Source organism: Leucopleurus acutus, assembly GCF_964270905.1.
Source record: "Leucopleurus acutus genome assembly, chromosome: 5".
Lineage (NCBI taxonomy): Eukaryota > Metazoa > Chordata > Mammalia > Artiodactyla > Delphinidae > Leucopleurus > Leucopleurus acutus.
The window spans coordinates 6,780,538-6,795,237 of NC_139147.1; the positions used below are offsets into that span (position 1 = coordinate 6,780,538).

The 14,700-nt window shown below is 43.6% G+C and overlaps 1 protein-coding gene across 3 annotated transcripts in view; it reads left to right on the forward strand.

Moving 5' to 3' along the window:
• The window catches only part of ERG (ETS transcription factor ERG), a 204,515-nt gene that overhangs the window by 12,671 nt on the left and 177,144 nt on the right, over window positions 1-14,700 (forward strand). For all 3 annotated transcript variants that reach the window (XM_082840105.1, XM_082840102.1, XM_082840104.1), the window contains exon 2: window positions 3,023-3,110. In XM_082840105.1, coding sequence (XP_082696231.1) covers window positions 3,072-3,110 — 39 coding nt within the window. In that variant the 5' untranslated portion in view covers window positions 3,023-3,071. The remainder of the gene's footprint in view (window positions 1-3,022; window positions 3,111-14,700) is intronic.

Below are 14,700 nucleotides of genomic sequence, written 5' to 3' on the forward strand. Positions count from 1 at the left end.
CCAATCTCAGCGGTTTAAAACAAGTAGCATCTGTTCAGCTCATGAGCTTGTGGGTCGGCCATGTTGGCCTTGGCTGGGCAGTTCTGGTTCTGTAGTTTCCCTCACAAGCCTGGGAATGGGTAGTCTTTCAGATGGATGATCTAGAGTGGTCTGGGCTGGAAAGATTGGATGACTGGGCTTTGTCCACATGCCTCTCATCCCCGCACACTAGCCTGGGTGTGTTCCCATGGAGCTGGAAAGTTACAAGTACAGACACTTGATGCCTCTTGAGACTTGGGCTGTCTTGCTGTGTTCTGTTGAATGAAGCAAGTCCAATGGGCAGCCCAAAAACAAGGCTTGGGGAAGCGCACCCTACTTAGTGAGGGGAACCACAGTCAACATGGCAAAAGGCAGGGACCCCGGGAGGAGTGGAGAATTGGAACCATCATTTAATCTACCATAGTGTGACAGGAAAATGTAAGCAAGTTAGTCTCCCTTCTCTGTGTATCTACAACACATGAAGGGTACTTTGATTATCTATGTGTAATCAACTAGCCCCAAAATGAGTAGCTTCAAACAAGAACCCACTTGCTATTTCTCATAACCCTGTGCCTTGACTGAACTCAGCTGGACAGTAGTTCTCCTTTCTTGCTGTCAGCAGGGGCTGCAGTCATCTGAGAAACCACCATTCTGGAATGTCCAGGATGACTCCCTCGTGGGCCTGGCACGTGGTGCAGGTGTCAGCCGGACACCCACTTCAGGCCTCTGCCATGTGCTGCCCTGGGGCACAGGGACTGGGTTCCCAGAGGCAGGAAGGGAAAGCTTCTGGTTCTATGAAGGTCTGAGCTCAGGCCCCCAGAGCATCCCTTCTAAAGCGTTCTTTGGATCAGAGGCAGTCATTAACTCAGCTGGGCTTGGAGGGGAGGGGACAAGCTTGTGGTACGAGCAGCAGCGTGTGGGTGCAGGGGGGGAGCGACTGTGTGGGTTGGGTTACCCTAGAGAGGTGCTAAAACCTACAGAGAAAGCGGTCGTTCCTGAATGTGGGGTCCTGCAGTGGGGGGACTTGTTTTTGTCAGGAAACCTGCAGGATGGACCTCTCTGGGCTGAATGACCCTAGGGGCAGAGTGGTCTTTTCCTGGGGTGACTTCTGCTGCCCTGAGGAGGCCGTCTCGGAGGAGTGGAAGGAATTACTCATCCACCCCGCTCCCAGAGGAGCCAGCTCCGAGAGACCTTTGTCCAGGCTGCCTGCCATCCTCTGTCCTCTCCCGTGTGTGCCCAGAGCGTGGGTGACCTTCAAGAGCTGCCCAATTCAATTTCAAGACAGTGCTTCATTCCTTGTGCATTTTTAGCAACTCTTATCCCCCAGTAGGACTTGCTTTAGACCTAGGGGGGAAATTGCCTACTTTCCAAGATCAAGACATTTGGCTATAGGAAAAAATAATGTCTAAGGTTCCAAGTTTGTCATCTTGGACAGCCAAGCTTCCCCTGATCTTGGGAGGACGCCGTGGAGCCACGTGGGGGACAGACCCACCCCACACACAGACCTGGAGGCGAAGACCTCCCGTGAGAAGCTCATCTACGTTGGAGGTGGATGTGTTTGCGCCTTGAGAGGGTCGGAAAGCCCAGAATACACATGTACTTGGGACTCTGGCAGATCCCTGGAGTAATGTGTTCAGTAGCAAACTTGAAAGTCAGCTTTTGTGTCTGTAGTCCTGTAATGAAGATGTGAATTTTTGTTTCGTGGTTTACTACTACTAAGAGTCATAGGCCAGATTTACCAAGAAGAAAACACACAAAAATAATAGTTAATAAAAAAGTCATGGCCCCTAAAAATGTAAATTAGAAGAGGTATTTTCAGTGCTAGGAAACAACTGATGGCTAAGATCTACAGAGAACCAAAGTTGGATTGGGGAATGGTTCCTGGAGCCTGGAGCCCTGGGGGAGGGTCCCGAGGATGGGAGAGGTCCCCATAGGATCTAGCTATGGCCAGACCATGGCCAAGACTGCAGGGAGCCTCGAGTGGATGGTGAGAAGGGTTGGGGGCAAAATGTCCCTACTCTTCTCTCTTCCCGCCTTGTGATCTCCAGGTGGTGTCATGTTGATCAAACTTGACGGGGGCCAGAAGGTGAAGGAGCCCAGCTGAGGTAGTCTGTAGGGGTCAGCCCTGGGTGGGGGCATGGGGCAGGGGTGGAGAACCTGTGATGGGGAGGGGCAGACAGACAAGAACCAGAACGTACTGGTGCAGAATCTGAAGAAAGGAAAATATTGGATGAAGTGTTTCTCCCTAGAGTATGGGCACCTTAATATTTCATTCATTTAAGTTTAAATTAAATTTTCAAATGAATTAAAGTATCTTCAAAATACAGGGTGAAACCTGTTAATTATGTCAAACCAAAGTTTCTTATGGGCTTTGGAGTCAGGCCAGTCTGACTTGAATCCTGGCTCTGTTGCTTGAGAATCAAGTGATCATGGACAAATTAGCAACCTCCCTGGGTGTCCACATCCCCGGCCAGATGATGGGAATGTGAACTTTCAGAGTGGTGGTCAGGGTTAAATGAGAAATGCGTGTGGAGCCCTTAGCCCCAGCCCGAGCCCACTGCTCGATGACCAGTATCTGTGCTTTTTATTAAGTGCTTAATTATGAGGCTTACCGAGGTGTAGATGGCATTAGTTTCAGTAGAAAGTTCAAAAGTCCAGTTCTCTCAATATAATAGAAAATATCATTTTGGGTGTCTCATTTCTTCCTTTAAATGATCACTCGTAGATGCTGCCCTTGTAAAATGATGTGCATGAACTGAATTTGACTTGGGTTTGGGGGGACTTGTCCTATTAGGGTTTTGAGGACTAAAAGTAAGTGATATTCCCAACAGGAGAGAACTGGGTTTTCTCGTCACTTCATTTACTATGCATATCTAAAGGCAAATGTTTAGTGCAGAGCTGGGGTTATTTTACCATTGGTGTGTTGTGTTCAGTCCTAATGGAAAACCAAACAAAGAAACCTGGTTGTTTATTACTACTTGTGTTGCCCCTTTGTGTCTTCTAGCTGCCTCAGGTTCTGAACAGATGGTAACCGTGCTGGCCTCCTGAAGGACATGATTCAGACTGTCCCAGACCCGGCAGCTCATATCAAGGTAGGTTCTAGCTCGGCCAGGAAGCTGCCCTGGCTTCCTCCTTGGCTGGACTTTTGCAGATGCCTGCCCACCTGTCAGCGAATGTAAGCGTCAGCCAACCACAGCCGTGGGCCAGACCCGGTCCACCACCTGTCTTTATTCAGCCCATGAGCTAAGAAAATGCTTTTAAGTTTTTAAATGGTTGAAAAAAAAATCAAAAGAAGAAGAAGATTTCATAGTGCATGTAAATTATAGGAAATTTAGACTTCATTGTCCAGAAGGAGAGTTTTCCTGGGCTGCAGCCACACACTCATTTCCATGCTGTCTAGGGCTGCTTTCACACTGTCATGGCAGAATTGAGTCCTTCCAGCAAAGAACGTAGGGTGGCAAAGCCGACGATATTTACTATCTGGTTCTTTGCAGAAAAAGATTGCTGACCCCTGAGTTAACACTGAAAACCACATCCAAATCCTCTAACTTCTGTTCTACGTTCAACTCCTTTACACTTCCTGGGGTTACCTAGGGAGAGACGAGAGGGTTTCCAATGCTCAGCCGTGTCGTTTTATCTGGGCGTGCTGACACTTCAGCAGCTTGTCACCCCACACCTGCCCCGCCTGCTCACTGGCAGCTCTTCCTGGAGCTCTGGAGGTGAGAGAACAACAGGGAAGTGAGACTCCAGCCAAAGCAAGTCCCTGAGAGGAAGCCGGCCCATTCCTTTCAATACTCCGCGTACACATGGCTATAGCCACCGGGAGAAATGAAGTGATGGTTTTCATATACTTGACCCAAATAAAAGTTACAGAAAAAGTTGGGGCTTGAGCTACATGATCCAGATAGGCTGTCTACACCTGTGCTGATTGGTCCAGCTGTCTGCATTGGCCCAACTCACTCACTACCTCGCCAGTTCTTGGCTTCCCCCCTATAAATTCATTTCCCCAAACGGTCTCATCGGTTTTACTAATTTTTACTCTTTACCTGAAACATTTATTGAAAATGGAAAGTGGCTTATAAAGGAGAGGAAAGTTTATGGTATTGAAATATTTATCTTTTTTTTTTTGGACTAAAATATAAAACGCCCTCCAAAATGACACGTGCACACACACATTTACATACACACATGCTTTTCAAAAGCAGTATATTTGCGGAAGTGTTATGTACCATGTACAACTCACATTCATACGTGTTTAATTTCTTTGAAAGTGGAATTAGAAGTAATAAGAGTTTAAATGCATTTTCTGACCTTTGTGGGTGTTACTGCAAGTGTCAGAGATACGGGGAGTCCCGGGCTGTGGAGCTTTCTGAATGTCATCCTGGGACGGACAGGAGCAGATCCTCTGGGTTGACACTGTCATTTGATTTCTGTGTGATAACTGATTGGGGCATGGACATTATGTCTACAAAAATGCAAGTGGGAAAACTCCTGTGGATGTGATAAGGTCTCTTCAGAAATATCTGGAATGTGTTTGGTGAGTGTGTTTGTGCTACACACTGAGTGGGGGAGGGGACTTTTTTCTTTTAGCCTCTGTTGACCATGAAGCTGCAGGATGCAAAGAAAAGCTCTCAGGGAAAGAAGTTGATATAAGAAATATCTTCTGTAGTTCAGAGTATGAGCGACAGCAACTGAAATCCACTTTGACTGGCATTTTATTCGTAACCAACCCGAAGGAAAAGATGAATTCAGCAAGAAATTATTGCAGATTTTTAAAAGTTAATTCATCAAGTGCACACAGACACATCTGAGAAACATGATCTCTGAAAAAGTGTTTAGTAGAAATGTTCTGTATTTGATCTCAGGAATGAGCTATGTTTTTAGCTCTGATTTCTTACCCTCACATTGGTTAACGTAAATATAACTGACAGATAATTTTAAGAAATGGAACCCTGAGAGTTTCTTAAAAAACAAATTTCAACTAAAATTGCTCTGTGTCTTTTGAAGATGATTTGGTAATTTAGAGTTGCATATACTAATAGCTGATGTTGGCTTTGAGGCAGAGAGAATTGCATTAAAGACATTTGTTTCCTTGGTAAATCTATCAAATTCCACCTATTGCAATTTGAATAATTATTCCTGGACTTCCTTGTTTTTTTGTTTATGAAATTGGTGTCCTTGACAACAGTCAGGAAAATAGGTTGCCTTCCACTGTTCCCTTAAAATACCCAATTTGGGGAATTTATTCAGTAAAATTTTCTATGCTGAGAAGTTTCTGGTTGTGGGCTGAGGAATGCAGCTCTTATTTCTGGGAGAGGAAGTTCTTATAAATGACACGTGACAGGTTCCACTTGCTATGTTAATGTAGATAGTGGAAGATTTTGTCTTTGGCTCACTGCTACAGAAATGTTTTTCTCATCTGAAAAGGACTTGAATTCTCCACAGAATTGACTTCACCTGGCAGGTGTGCAGGGAGACAGCCATAAAGACTTTATGTGGCCTTCGTATCCCTCCATAGGCTGACCTGGAGGAAAGAAATGTTCCTTTTTATTTAGGAAATGTATTCTGCAAAATTTCCTATAGTTCTTTTCTGCCAGAGCAAATTACTTTTACCCTTTCGTATATTTAAGGAGCTGGAAATAGTTTTTAAAGAGGAAGGATGGTAAATAATTGTGAAATATTAGATATTCTTGATTTAAATAATGTAACAATTGTGGCAATTGATTTACAAAGAAAATGAACAGAACTTTAAATGTGTTTCAGCTTATTCTTTATTGATGAAAATATTAAGTTATTAAGCACATTTTGATTTGTCTTTCTTTGCTGGCCCTTCCAAGTACTGTCCTATAATAGAAATTATGGTGAGTGTCACACCAGTATGCTCTGAGCTGGTTAGGCCATGTGACCATGCCTCTGCTCTGCTAAGGGGTAGCACGTTTTGCTGCCAAAGATAGACCCAGACTCTTACTCCTGTTACTGAGTCCAAGTTGGAACTGCTTGCCACATGACAGGCCAGTAAATCCAGAGACAGGTTGTTGAGGGGAAGGAATAGCGACTTTATTCAGAAAGCCGGCAGACCGAGAAGATGGTGGACTAGTGTCCCAAAGAAGCGTCTTACCTGAGTTAGAATTCAGGCTTCTTTTATACCAAAAGGGGAGGGGGTGTGGCTGGTTGTTGCAGACTTCTTGGTGCCGGAATCCTTTGTTCTTGCAGCTGTCCACGTGGGTCTGGTCACAGTTGTACTATCAACCTCCAACAAGACAATTGTTATTCTCTGCTTTGCAACTTTTTATCTCTATATGATTGGAAAAGTGTTACACCTTTAAAAGTCAGAGCCTTGAGAATGGGCTCTCCTGTATATTTCAGGCTATAGGCAACTTTCTTTTACAAAAGGTGCAGAGCCAGCATGACTAAGCACAGGCAACAGAGCACAAGGGTTAGAGTTGAAGGAATGGATCTGATAGGGAGTCAGGTTGGTTCTTCTCTGTTACATCCCAAGCAGGGAAAAAAGACTAGAAAATCCATTTTACTAGGACTTGACAAAGACTTTGGTCATGAATTCTCATTCTGATGAGAATTCTCATCGGAATTCTCGATTTACATCATTGCATTTCCTCCTAAGAGCTCCATTTTCATATTTTCATTTACTAACATTAGAGACGAAGAGGATGAGCAGAGTAGAGAATAGTCAAGTTTCTAGCTTTAAGGAAACATCTGATTGGTACAGTTTGTAATTGTTCCCTTTGCCATTCATCAACTACCCACTTGGATTACTAGACATTTTGGAACTGGCCAAAGGAGGATGGGACTGAGAGGGGAAGGGTCTGAATTTTAGTTCTACTCCATGGATCACTCACTGGCTGTGTGACCCAGAGATGGCTGGTTCCCAAAACTCTGCGAGCTGCATGTTCTTAGCTAGGTTCATATCATGGATAAGGGAGAGGGTCCTAGTGTCCTAGGACTCAATTCAAATCCTGCCCTGTCCTTTACTAACTCGGTGATGCTGTACAAGTTCCTTAATCTCTCTGTGCGTTGGTTTCCTCTTGTCTGAAGTGGAGGCACCTACTTTGGCGGTTAATGTGAGGATGCAGTGAGCTGTTATTACGGGTAATGCACCAAGACCCCGCTGAGAGCTCCTGTGGTCTGTAAAATGAGGATAACATATCCATCTCGAAGACAGAATATTGTCGTGTCTGATATACACAGAGTGACATGGGTATGTCTTAAAAAATATTGACTTGAAGGAAAAAAATCTAAAACAGGATGTGCTCTGTGGCACAATACTATTAACACATAGGAAATCATGTACACTTCCCAAAAGACATCATGTACTTTTCATGGATACATATGTATCTAAAACATACCATGACGACATCAGAGGAGATGAGTGCATATATGGGACATGCTGGCTAGTTGCTCTGAGAGGTGGTTAGGAGATAAGGGAAATAATAGTAATAATATACAGATAATGTCAGTTCCTACCATGGATGGGACACAGAGGGTCCTCTCCTCCACACTGGTGGTAAGTTGGTACAATACCAGTTGTGCTTTGGTACCAGTTTGGCATTAACTTCTGAAGCTAATGGTGCTCTAGGAGGTCCACCCCTGGGTATATGCCCTGTTGCACACAGGTGCCAGGAAACATGCATAAGCAAAAAACTAGAACAACCCGAATGCCAGGAGAACAGATAAATAACTTGTGGTCTAGCCCTCCAATGGAATACTACACAGCAGTGAAGAAAAAACTACAAACATCTACCTGTGTCTGTGCATTGATGTGCATGATTCTCAAGGTTGAGTGAAAAAAAAGTCACAGAAGAATGAGTACAGTGTCATACTGTATTTATCATACTGTATTTATTTAAGAATAAAGTATCATACTTTATACACAGTATGATTCCATGTATAAAGATCAAAAAAAAAGGCAAAACTACAAAACATACGTTGTTCATAGACACACATGTATGTGGCAAAAGGAAGAACAGAGGCACAATATGTACATAATTCAGGATAGAAATTGCCTTGTGGGGGAGGGGAGAACTTTGGGGAGGGACTCAGGGGGCTTCTGAGATCCTGGTATTGCCTGTTGTGGGCTGAGGATGCATACAAGAGCGTTTGCTTCTTATTCTTTAACTTGCACAAGTATCACATATCATATTTGTGTAAGAGTGATATTTACAGTGAAGAACTTAAGATACTAAAAGAAGAGAAAGGGAAGATCAAGGTGGGCAGCTCAAGGTGGCATGATATTTGGGAAGACACTTTCTAACTGTAAACCATTCTGCACTGCGGCAGATTGTCAGTGTTAGAGGTCGCTTCGTCCAGCGCTGGTCTAGCTGCTGAGGCGGGTGGGAGCCAGCTCTGGTCAAGTGACAGCTGGGCAGGGACTGCAGTGAGAGGCCGTGTCTCCACGGAGGCTGAGCACGAAGCTCTCCAGGCAGCTCTGGTTATTGGACTATAAATCAGCTATAGTTGCTGATTAGTTGGGTTATATAGTTATATAGTTATTAGTTATATAGTTGGGTTAATTTCTGTTGTACAGCAATTACAACATATATATTAGTTATATATTAGTTACAACTAATAATTAATTACAACATATATATTAGTTATATAGTTATATAGTTATTAGTTATTAGTTATATAGTTGGGTTAATTTCTGTTGTACAGCAAAGTGATTTAGTTATACACACACACACATACACACACACACACATATATATATTTATATTTATTTATTTTTTAAAATATTCTTTTCCATTATGGTTTATCACAGGATATTGAATATAGTTCCCTGTGCTCTACAGTAGCACCTTGTTGTTTATCCATCCTATATATACTAGTTTGCATCTGCTGACCCCAAACTCCCAATCCATCTCTCCCCCTCCCCTTGGCAACCACAGTCTGTTCTCTGTTTGTGAGTCTGTTGGTCATTTCTGAGTTGAGTGAGTCCACCCGCCTGTAGCTCTGTGGGTGGCTCTGCTACGCTCTTTCGCAACAAGGAATCTCTCTCTGATTCACTCGTTCATTCATTCAGCAAACATCAGAGCCTTCCCTGTACTCGAAACAGGTTGGGAGTGTGGGTGTGGGAATAAGAGATCATAAAGACACAGCGCCTGCCATCTGGGGCACAGGACACACGTTCCCAGACACATGTTCTGGGACATACCTCACCCATCCCACCTCGTCCCACTCCTAGCCCTGTGCTCGGCCAGCACTGCTTCTGCCTGGAGACAGCCTGGTGTCTCCAGGGTCTTCCTGGGGGGGTCCCATGTTGCCGGGTATTTCAGGTAGAGCACACACGCGATTTGGAGTGCACTTCACGGATCTGATGGCTCCCAGGTGCAGCTCACATGCTTCTGTGTCTAGAAATGCCTGGAGTTTGTCACTGCCCTGTTGACCCTCTGTCGTCCTGAGGAGGACGCTGGGCTCAGTTCTGGTGTCTGTGGCTAGCTCATCTCCAGCCCCTGTTCCCCAGGGTTTCGTGTGAGGATCAGTCACAGTTGACCACGGGGTAAACAGTTTCTCTGTTCTGGTTTCTAGTTGATTCCTTCCACTTGTGGAAAAGGACTGAAAAATCGGCTTACTCAGGACTTTTGTTTCTAATGAATTTTTTGCCTTCCTGTTCCTTTCCCCTTTAACTTTTATATTTTTTTGCCCTTTTTTAGGGTTGGGGCCAGATGGCCTAGGTTTGAAGCTTGGTGCCACTTGTTATCAGTTGCCTCAGTTTCCTCAGCTGTAAAATGGGGGTATATAGTGTACCTACCTCCTAGAATCATGAGGATTAAATTAGTTAATGTTTTTAAAGCACTCAGAGCCGTGCCCAGCTCCCATTAACACTTATTATAACATTACCTATTATTATTAATATATTAATGTCATTAATATCATATTCATTATATAATGTATTAATATATGATGCAATATATTATATATTGTATATGATGCAATATATTATATATTGTATTTTATGTTATAGTAATTATAGAATATATTCTTATATTGTTTATATATTACTGATAATATTAACATTTTATATATTTATATATAATTAATATATTATTAACATGTTATATACTAATATATTATTAATATTATTGTTAATGATATAGCAATATATTATTATAGTACTAAGAACTAAAGCAGTTGTATAATATAAATTTATGTCATTAATATATAATATTATATATTAGCATGCTCTTACATAATAGCAGTAGGAGAGAAGGAGAAAGAGGGAATATTCTGGAAACAACTGGAAAGATAATAGGGTCAGTACTTGCCAAGAAGCTAACTGCTGAACTGACTTCTTTCCCACATGATTCTGTGGCTGCCTCTCCGGAAGTAATGCTAAATATTTCTGACTATAAAAGATGCTAAACTTAAACCCCGTTTGCATTTCATAGAAGGAAGGGTCTGAAAAAGATTTAAGAAGTAGCCAGGATTAAGCACAGGGTCACTGGGAGGCCTGAGAACCCAGAAGATGAGCAGAATCCTTTTAAAATAACACGAGGCAGATACAGAAAGTGCCCTGATCTGCATCCCGAGTGAGCAATTAGGTGGCTTCTGTGGCTGGTGGTGACTTATCCCATCGCCCTGGAGAAGAGTGGATCTCACTACCTAGCTCCTGTGTGACTGACAGAGGACCCATTGCATTGTAAGCATTTCGCACATCTTTGCAAATCTGATTTATAGTGGCTTTGCTTCCCGGGAAGGTGGACAGCTTATCCTTTCGATGATATACTCAACAGAGGCCAGAGTTTTCCTCCCCAAATCTGTGTACTGTGAAGATGATGTAAGCCTTTGATACGCTGCCTGTATTTTCCTCAGTAAATCAGCTTTGATCAGATGCCGGTGGGGTTAGCACATCCCAGTAAGCCTGGCGACTGGCTGCTTATAGCTGCCAGTTCATTTTTCTGCGAGATGGTGGCACTTAATGAAACACAGAAGAGCAAATCTGCGAAAATGCCCATGATGAATGCGTATTACTTTTTATAACCAGAAGGTAATATTTAAAAAAAAGTTTCAGGACATTCCACATGGCACAACTGTGGAGACTTCTAACATCCAAGCGTCTCCCCTGCACGTATCCTAGGTGAGGTTTGCTGGAGCAGGGCTGTACTTTCTGTCTCTCCCTGCTGGCTGCCTGCGCCCCTCAGGGCTGAGCCTGGTCACCTGCTGGAGGCTGTGCTCAGGGTGGGTGCAGGGGGCCGTAATGGCGTGCTCCTTCCCAAACTAGCAGTGCCTCATTAAGATTCAGTGACGCTGACATTCAGGGAGGGCACCCGCCTTACCGAGAGGTGTAAACGGGGGTCAGAAGAGGTTCAGATCACTTCCCTGGAGAATGGTTAGAAGTTGTCCGTGCTTGGCTTAGAGCCCCTCTGGGGCAGTTTTCCTCCAGAAGTGGTTCTCCAAAGGTATCCTGGAATTCTAATCAAAATGCAGATTCCTGGGATGTCTGCCAGAGCCGCTTCTCCAGTAAATTTGGGTTGGGCTCAGTGATCTTCATTTTAACAAGCACCTAAGGTGCTTGCTTAGATAATGAATAATTACTAATTATTAACCTAGCCTTACGGTAAATATTTATCAAAGCAACTGATTTTCTTTTCTGTCTACACTGGCGGCTGCGTTGTTCTGCACCACCGCTCTGAATATCTGAGTCACACGTGTAAGGGTTTAGAGAACCTTATTTGGACTCGGGTTTCAGAATGCCACAGCAGGTTTCCTGGGCTCCGTGATTGGGTGTAATGAGAGTCCAGGAGAGAAGTGTCCTTCCTCCTTCTTCCGCCTTATGGGAAATGAACTAATCAAGAATTTGAATCAAGAATGTTTCAGATCAGCCCCTAGCAATTGAGTGTTTTGGAGTCGTCGGCCTCTGTGGCTGACGTCGATGTTGCCTGTGTGGCTCTGTTGGTGCATTTGGGGTTTGAGCATCGTTATCCTTGTTGCAAGACTGATGTTGGGACTGCTGATGTGGAGGAGGGGGCGTGAGCTGGAGGTGAGCTTAGTGGGGATGGTGAGTCCAGGATGCAACATGTGTGTTTTCCAATGGGCGCACCGAACGCTCTGCCTGAGTGGGGACAGGACTTAACTTACAGGTTCTCCATGGTTTAATTCCACCTTCTGCTTTTCTTCTTGTACTTTCTTTACCTTCTGACCTCAAAGTCTCATGGCTTCAGTTGTCACCTTCTGGGGACAGGGGACTCTGTTATCTCTGGCTCTGGTTTCTCTCCCGAGCTCCAGCCTCACATTTCTAGGTGCAGGCTGGACACGTCACCTGGATATGGGTACTAGTAACTTCAACTCAGCAACCAATCAGAGGAGCCATACTTACGTTGTGTGATGCCTCGAGTCTCTGGAGCATCTTCATACACTTCTGGTGCATTGAATGCAGAGCTTAGCTTGTTTGTCCAGGTCACAGAGTCCAGCCTCCTCCAAGGCCAGGTTCATTCATTGTGATATCATGTCATTTCTGGTGAACCACTTCCCTTTGGGACAAGGCAGCTCCAGAGTAATGGGTGAGCAGACAGGCTGTAGAGCTAGACTTCCTGCTTTATAATCCCCAGCATGACATTTGTTATTTGACCTTGGGCAAGTCACTGAGCCCCTCTGAGCCTCAATTCTCTCATCAGTAAAATGAGAGTGGTGTCTACCTCCTAGGGTTGTAGGAAGATCAGATGAGGTGATTCATGTGAAGGTCTTGGAACAGTGTCTAGTGAATAGTGGTTAGCTATCATCATCATCATCATTGTCATCATTTAAATTTTTTGTTAATCCCCCTTTTCCTTTTTTCTTCACGGCCACTTCTCCCAGTTACCAGGCTTAAAATTTAGGGCATATCTTTAACACTTTTCTCTCTTTCACTTTTCACTTTGTGTCTAATTCGTGGTACCTTTTCATAGCAGGTCTGCTTTATCTCTTGTCTCTGACTATTCTTCTGTTGCTTTTTTCCACCCAGCCTTCCTTATGTGCTTGTTATCTCATGCTGCCAGGTTAATCTTCCTACAAGACGGCTTCCTTCGGCACCTCTCTGATCAGAAACCTTGATTAATTCCAGGAACATTTTTAAGGCTTTTGATAACAATATCTCCCCACCCAATTGTGCCCTTCTTCCTTCTCCAAGGAATATCTGAAAATGCCATTTTATCACAATCTATTGTGATTTTTAATCTTTGCTGATTTGATGAGTGGAGTTTTATCAGAGTTATTTCATTTGGAAACTTTTGCGAGTGGTCATCTCCTCATTTGCTTATCAGCAAGTTATAATATCTCTTTTGTAATTTTTTTGGACCCATTTCAATGAAACCATTCAACATTGCTGAGGGTATAACATGAACCAAACAGATAAGATCCCCGCTTGCATGAAGCTTACATTCTAGGGGGTAAGATAGATGAAGCTCAAATATATATAGTATATTACCAGCATTACAACCAGCATTACAATGTGTGTGTGTGTGTGTGTGTGTGTGTGTGTATTTTAAAATGCTGGTTATGGTTCTTTAGAATAAACGTAAAGTAAGCAAGAGGTCATCAAGAGAGTGTTGGAGGGGAGAGGCGCCATTTCGCCCAGGAGATTAAGGAAGGTTTTTGGGAAGAGCTGAAATTCAGAGAGAGACCTGAGGGAAGTGGTGGTCAGATCGGGGAATTGTGTCCCAGAGAGAGGGGATAGCACATGCAAAGGCCATTAGGCTGGAGCCTGCTTGGCATGTCCAAGGAACAGCAGGGAGATTGGGGCTGGTGTAGAGTAAAGGTGAGGCCACGTGTTAAGTTCTGATATGCAAGGACAGGGACTTCTACATTTTATTCTGCATGTCGGGGGACAGGGGACCATTGGGGGGTTTTAAGTAGAATGGGCGACGTGATCTGATTGCAGGTTTTTGATTTTGTAAACAGCTTCATTGAAGTATAATATAATGTACATTGGTTGAGTCGTTTGCATTATGAGTCATTGGCCTGTATTTCAGGCTGGGTGCCTAACGAGCTCATCTGGAGACCAAGGTACAGAAGAGCCTTAGGGTGGAGCTTTGAGTCCCTGCAACACACAGAGGTTGGGAAGAGGGATTTGCATGGAGTGGACAAAAGCCACATTGGACTGGGTTCAAACCCAAAAGGGAGAATGAATAAGTGCAGACAGCTCATGCAGGTGACTCTTTTCAGGGATTTAGGAGGTTTCGTTCTTTCCTCAACAGCTTGTATACATTATACTTTAATGATATCTACCTCGAGCTATGTCATATTTGTCATACAGGTTGGTTTCGATGTTTATTCTACCTTTTAATTTTTACCTCCATGAGAGAAATATTTTTATTTGCTTACACCTCTAGATGTTCTTCTTTGCTATCTTTCCCTTCGCTTTACAACCTAAAAAGTGCCTACCTATTTTTCTTGCTTTTACTCTTGTGTATTTCCCAGTTTTCTATACGGCTTCTTTAATAGAAATAAAAGGAAATGTATATTATTTTAAAAACCACCAAGAAAGTTGTTCAGGGTTCACAGAAGACACGCAGAATTGCTGCCAGCATCAAAGCCAGGGTCTTGAGTTCTGTGTTCTGTGCACAAGGAACCCAGCCTAACTTTGCAGCAACTTTTTTCTGCTAGTTTCCCCTGGAGGGTAGGATAATCAAAATATAATATTTAACAACTGGCACGGGCACACCAGTCGGAATGGGGCAGACCAACCAGAAG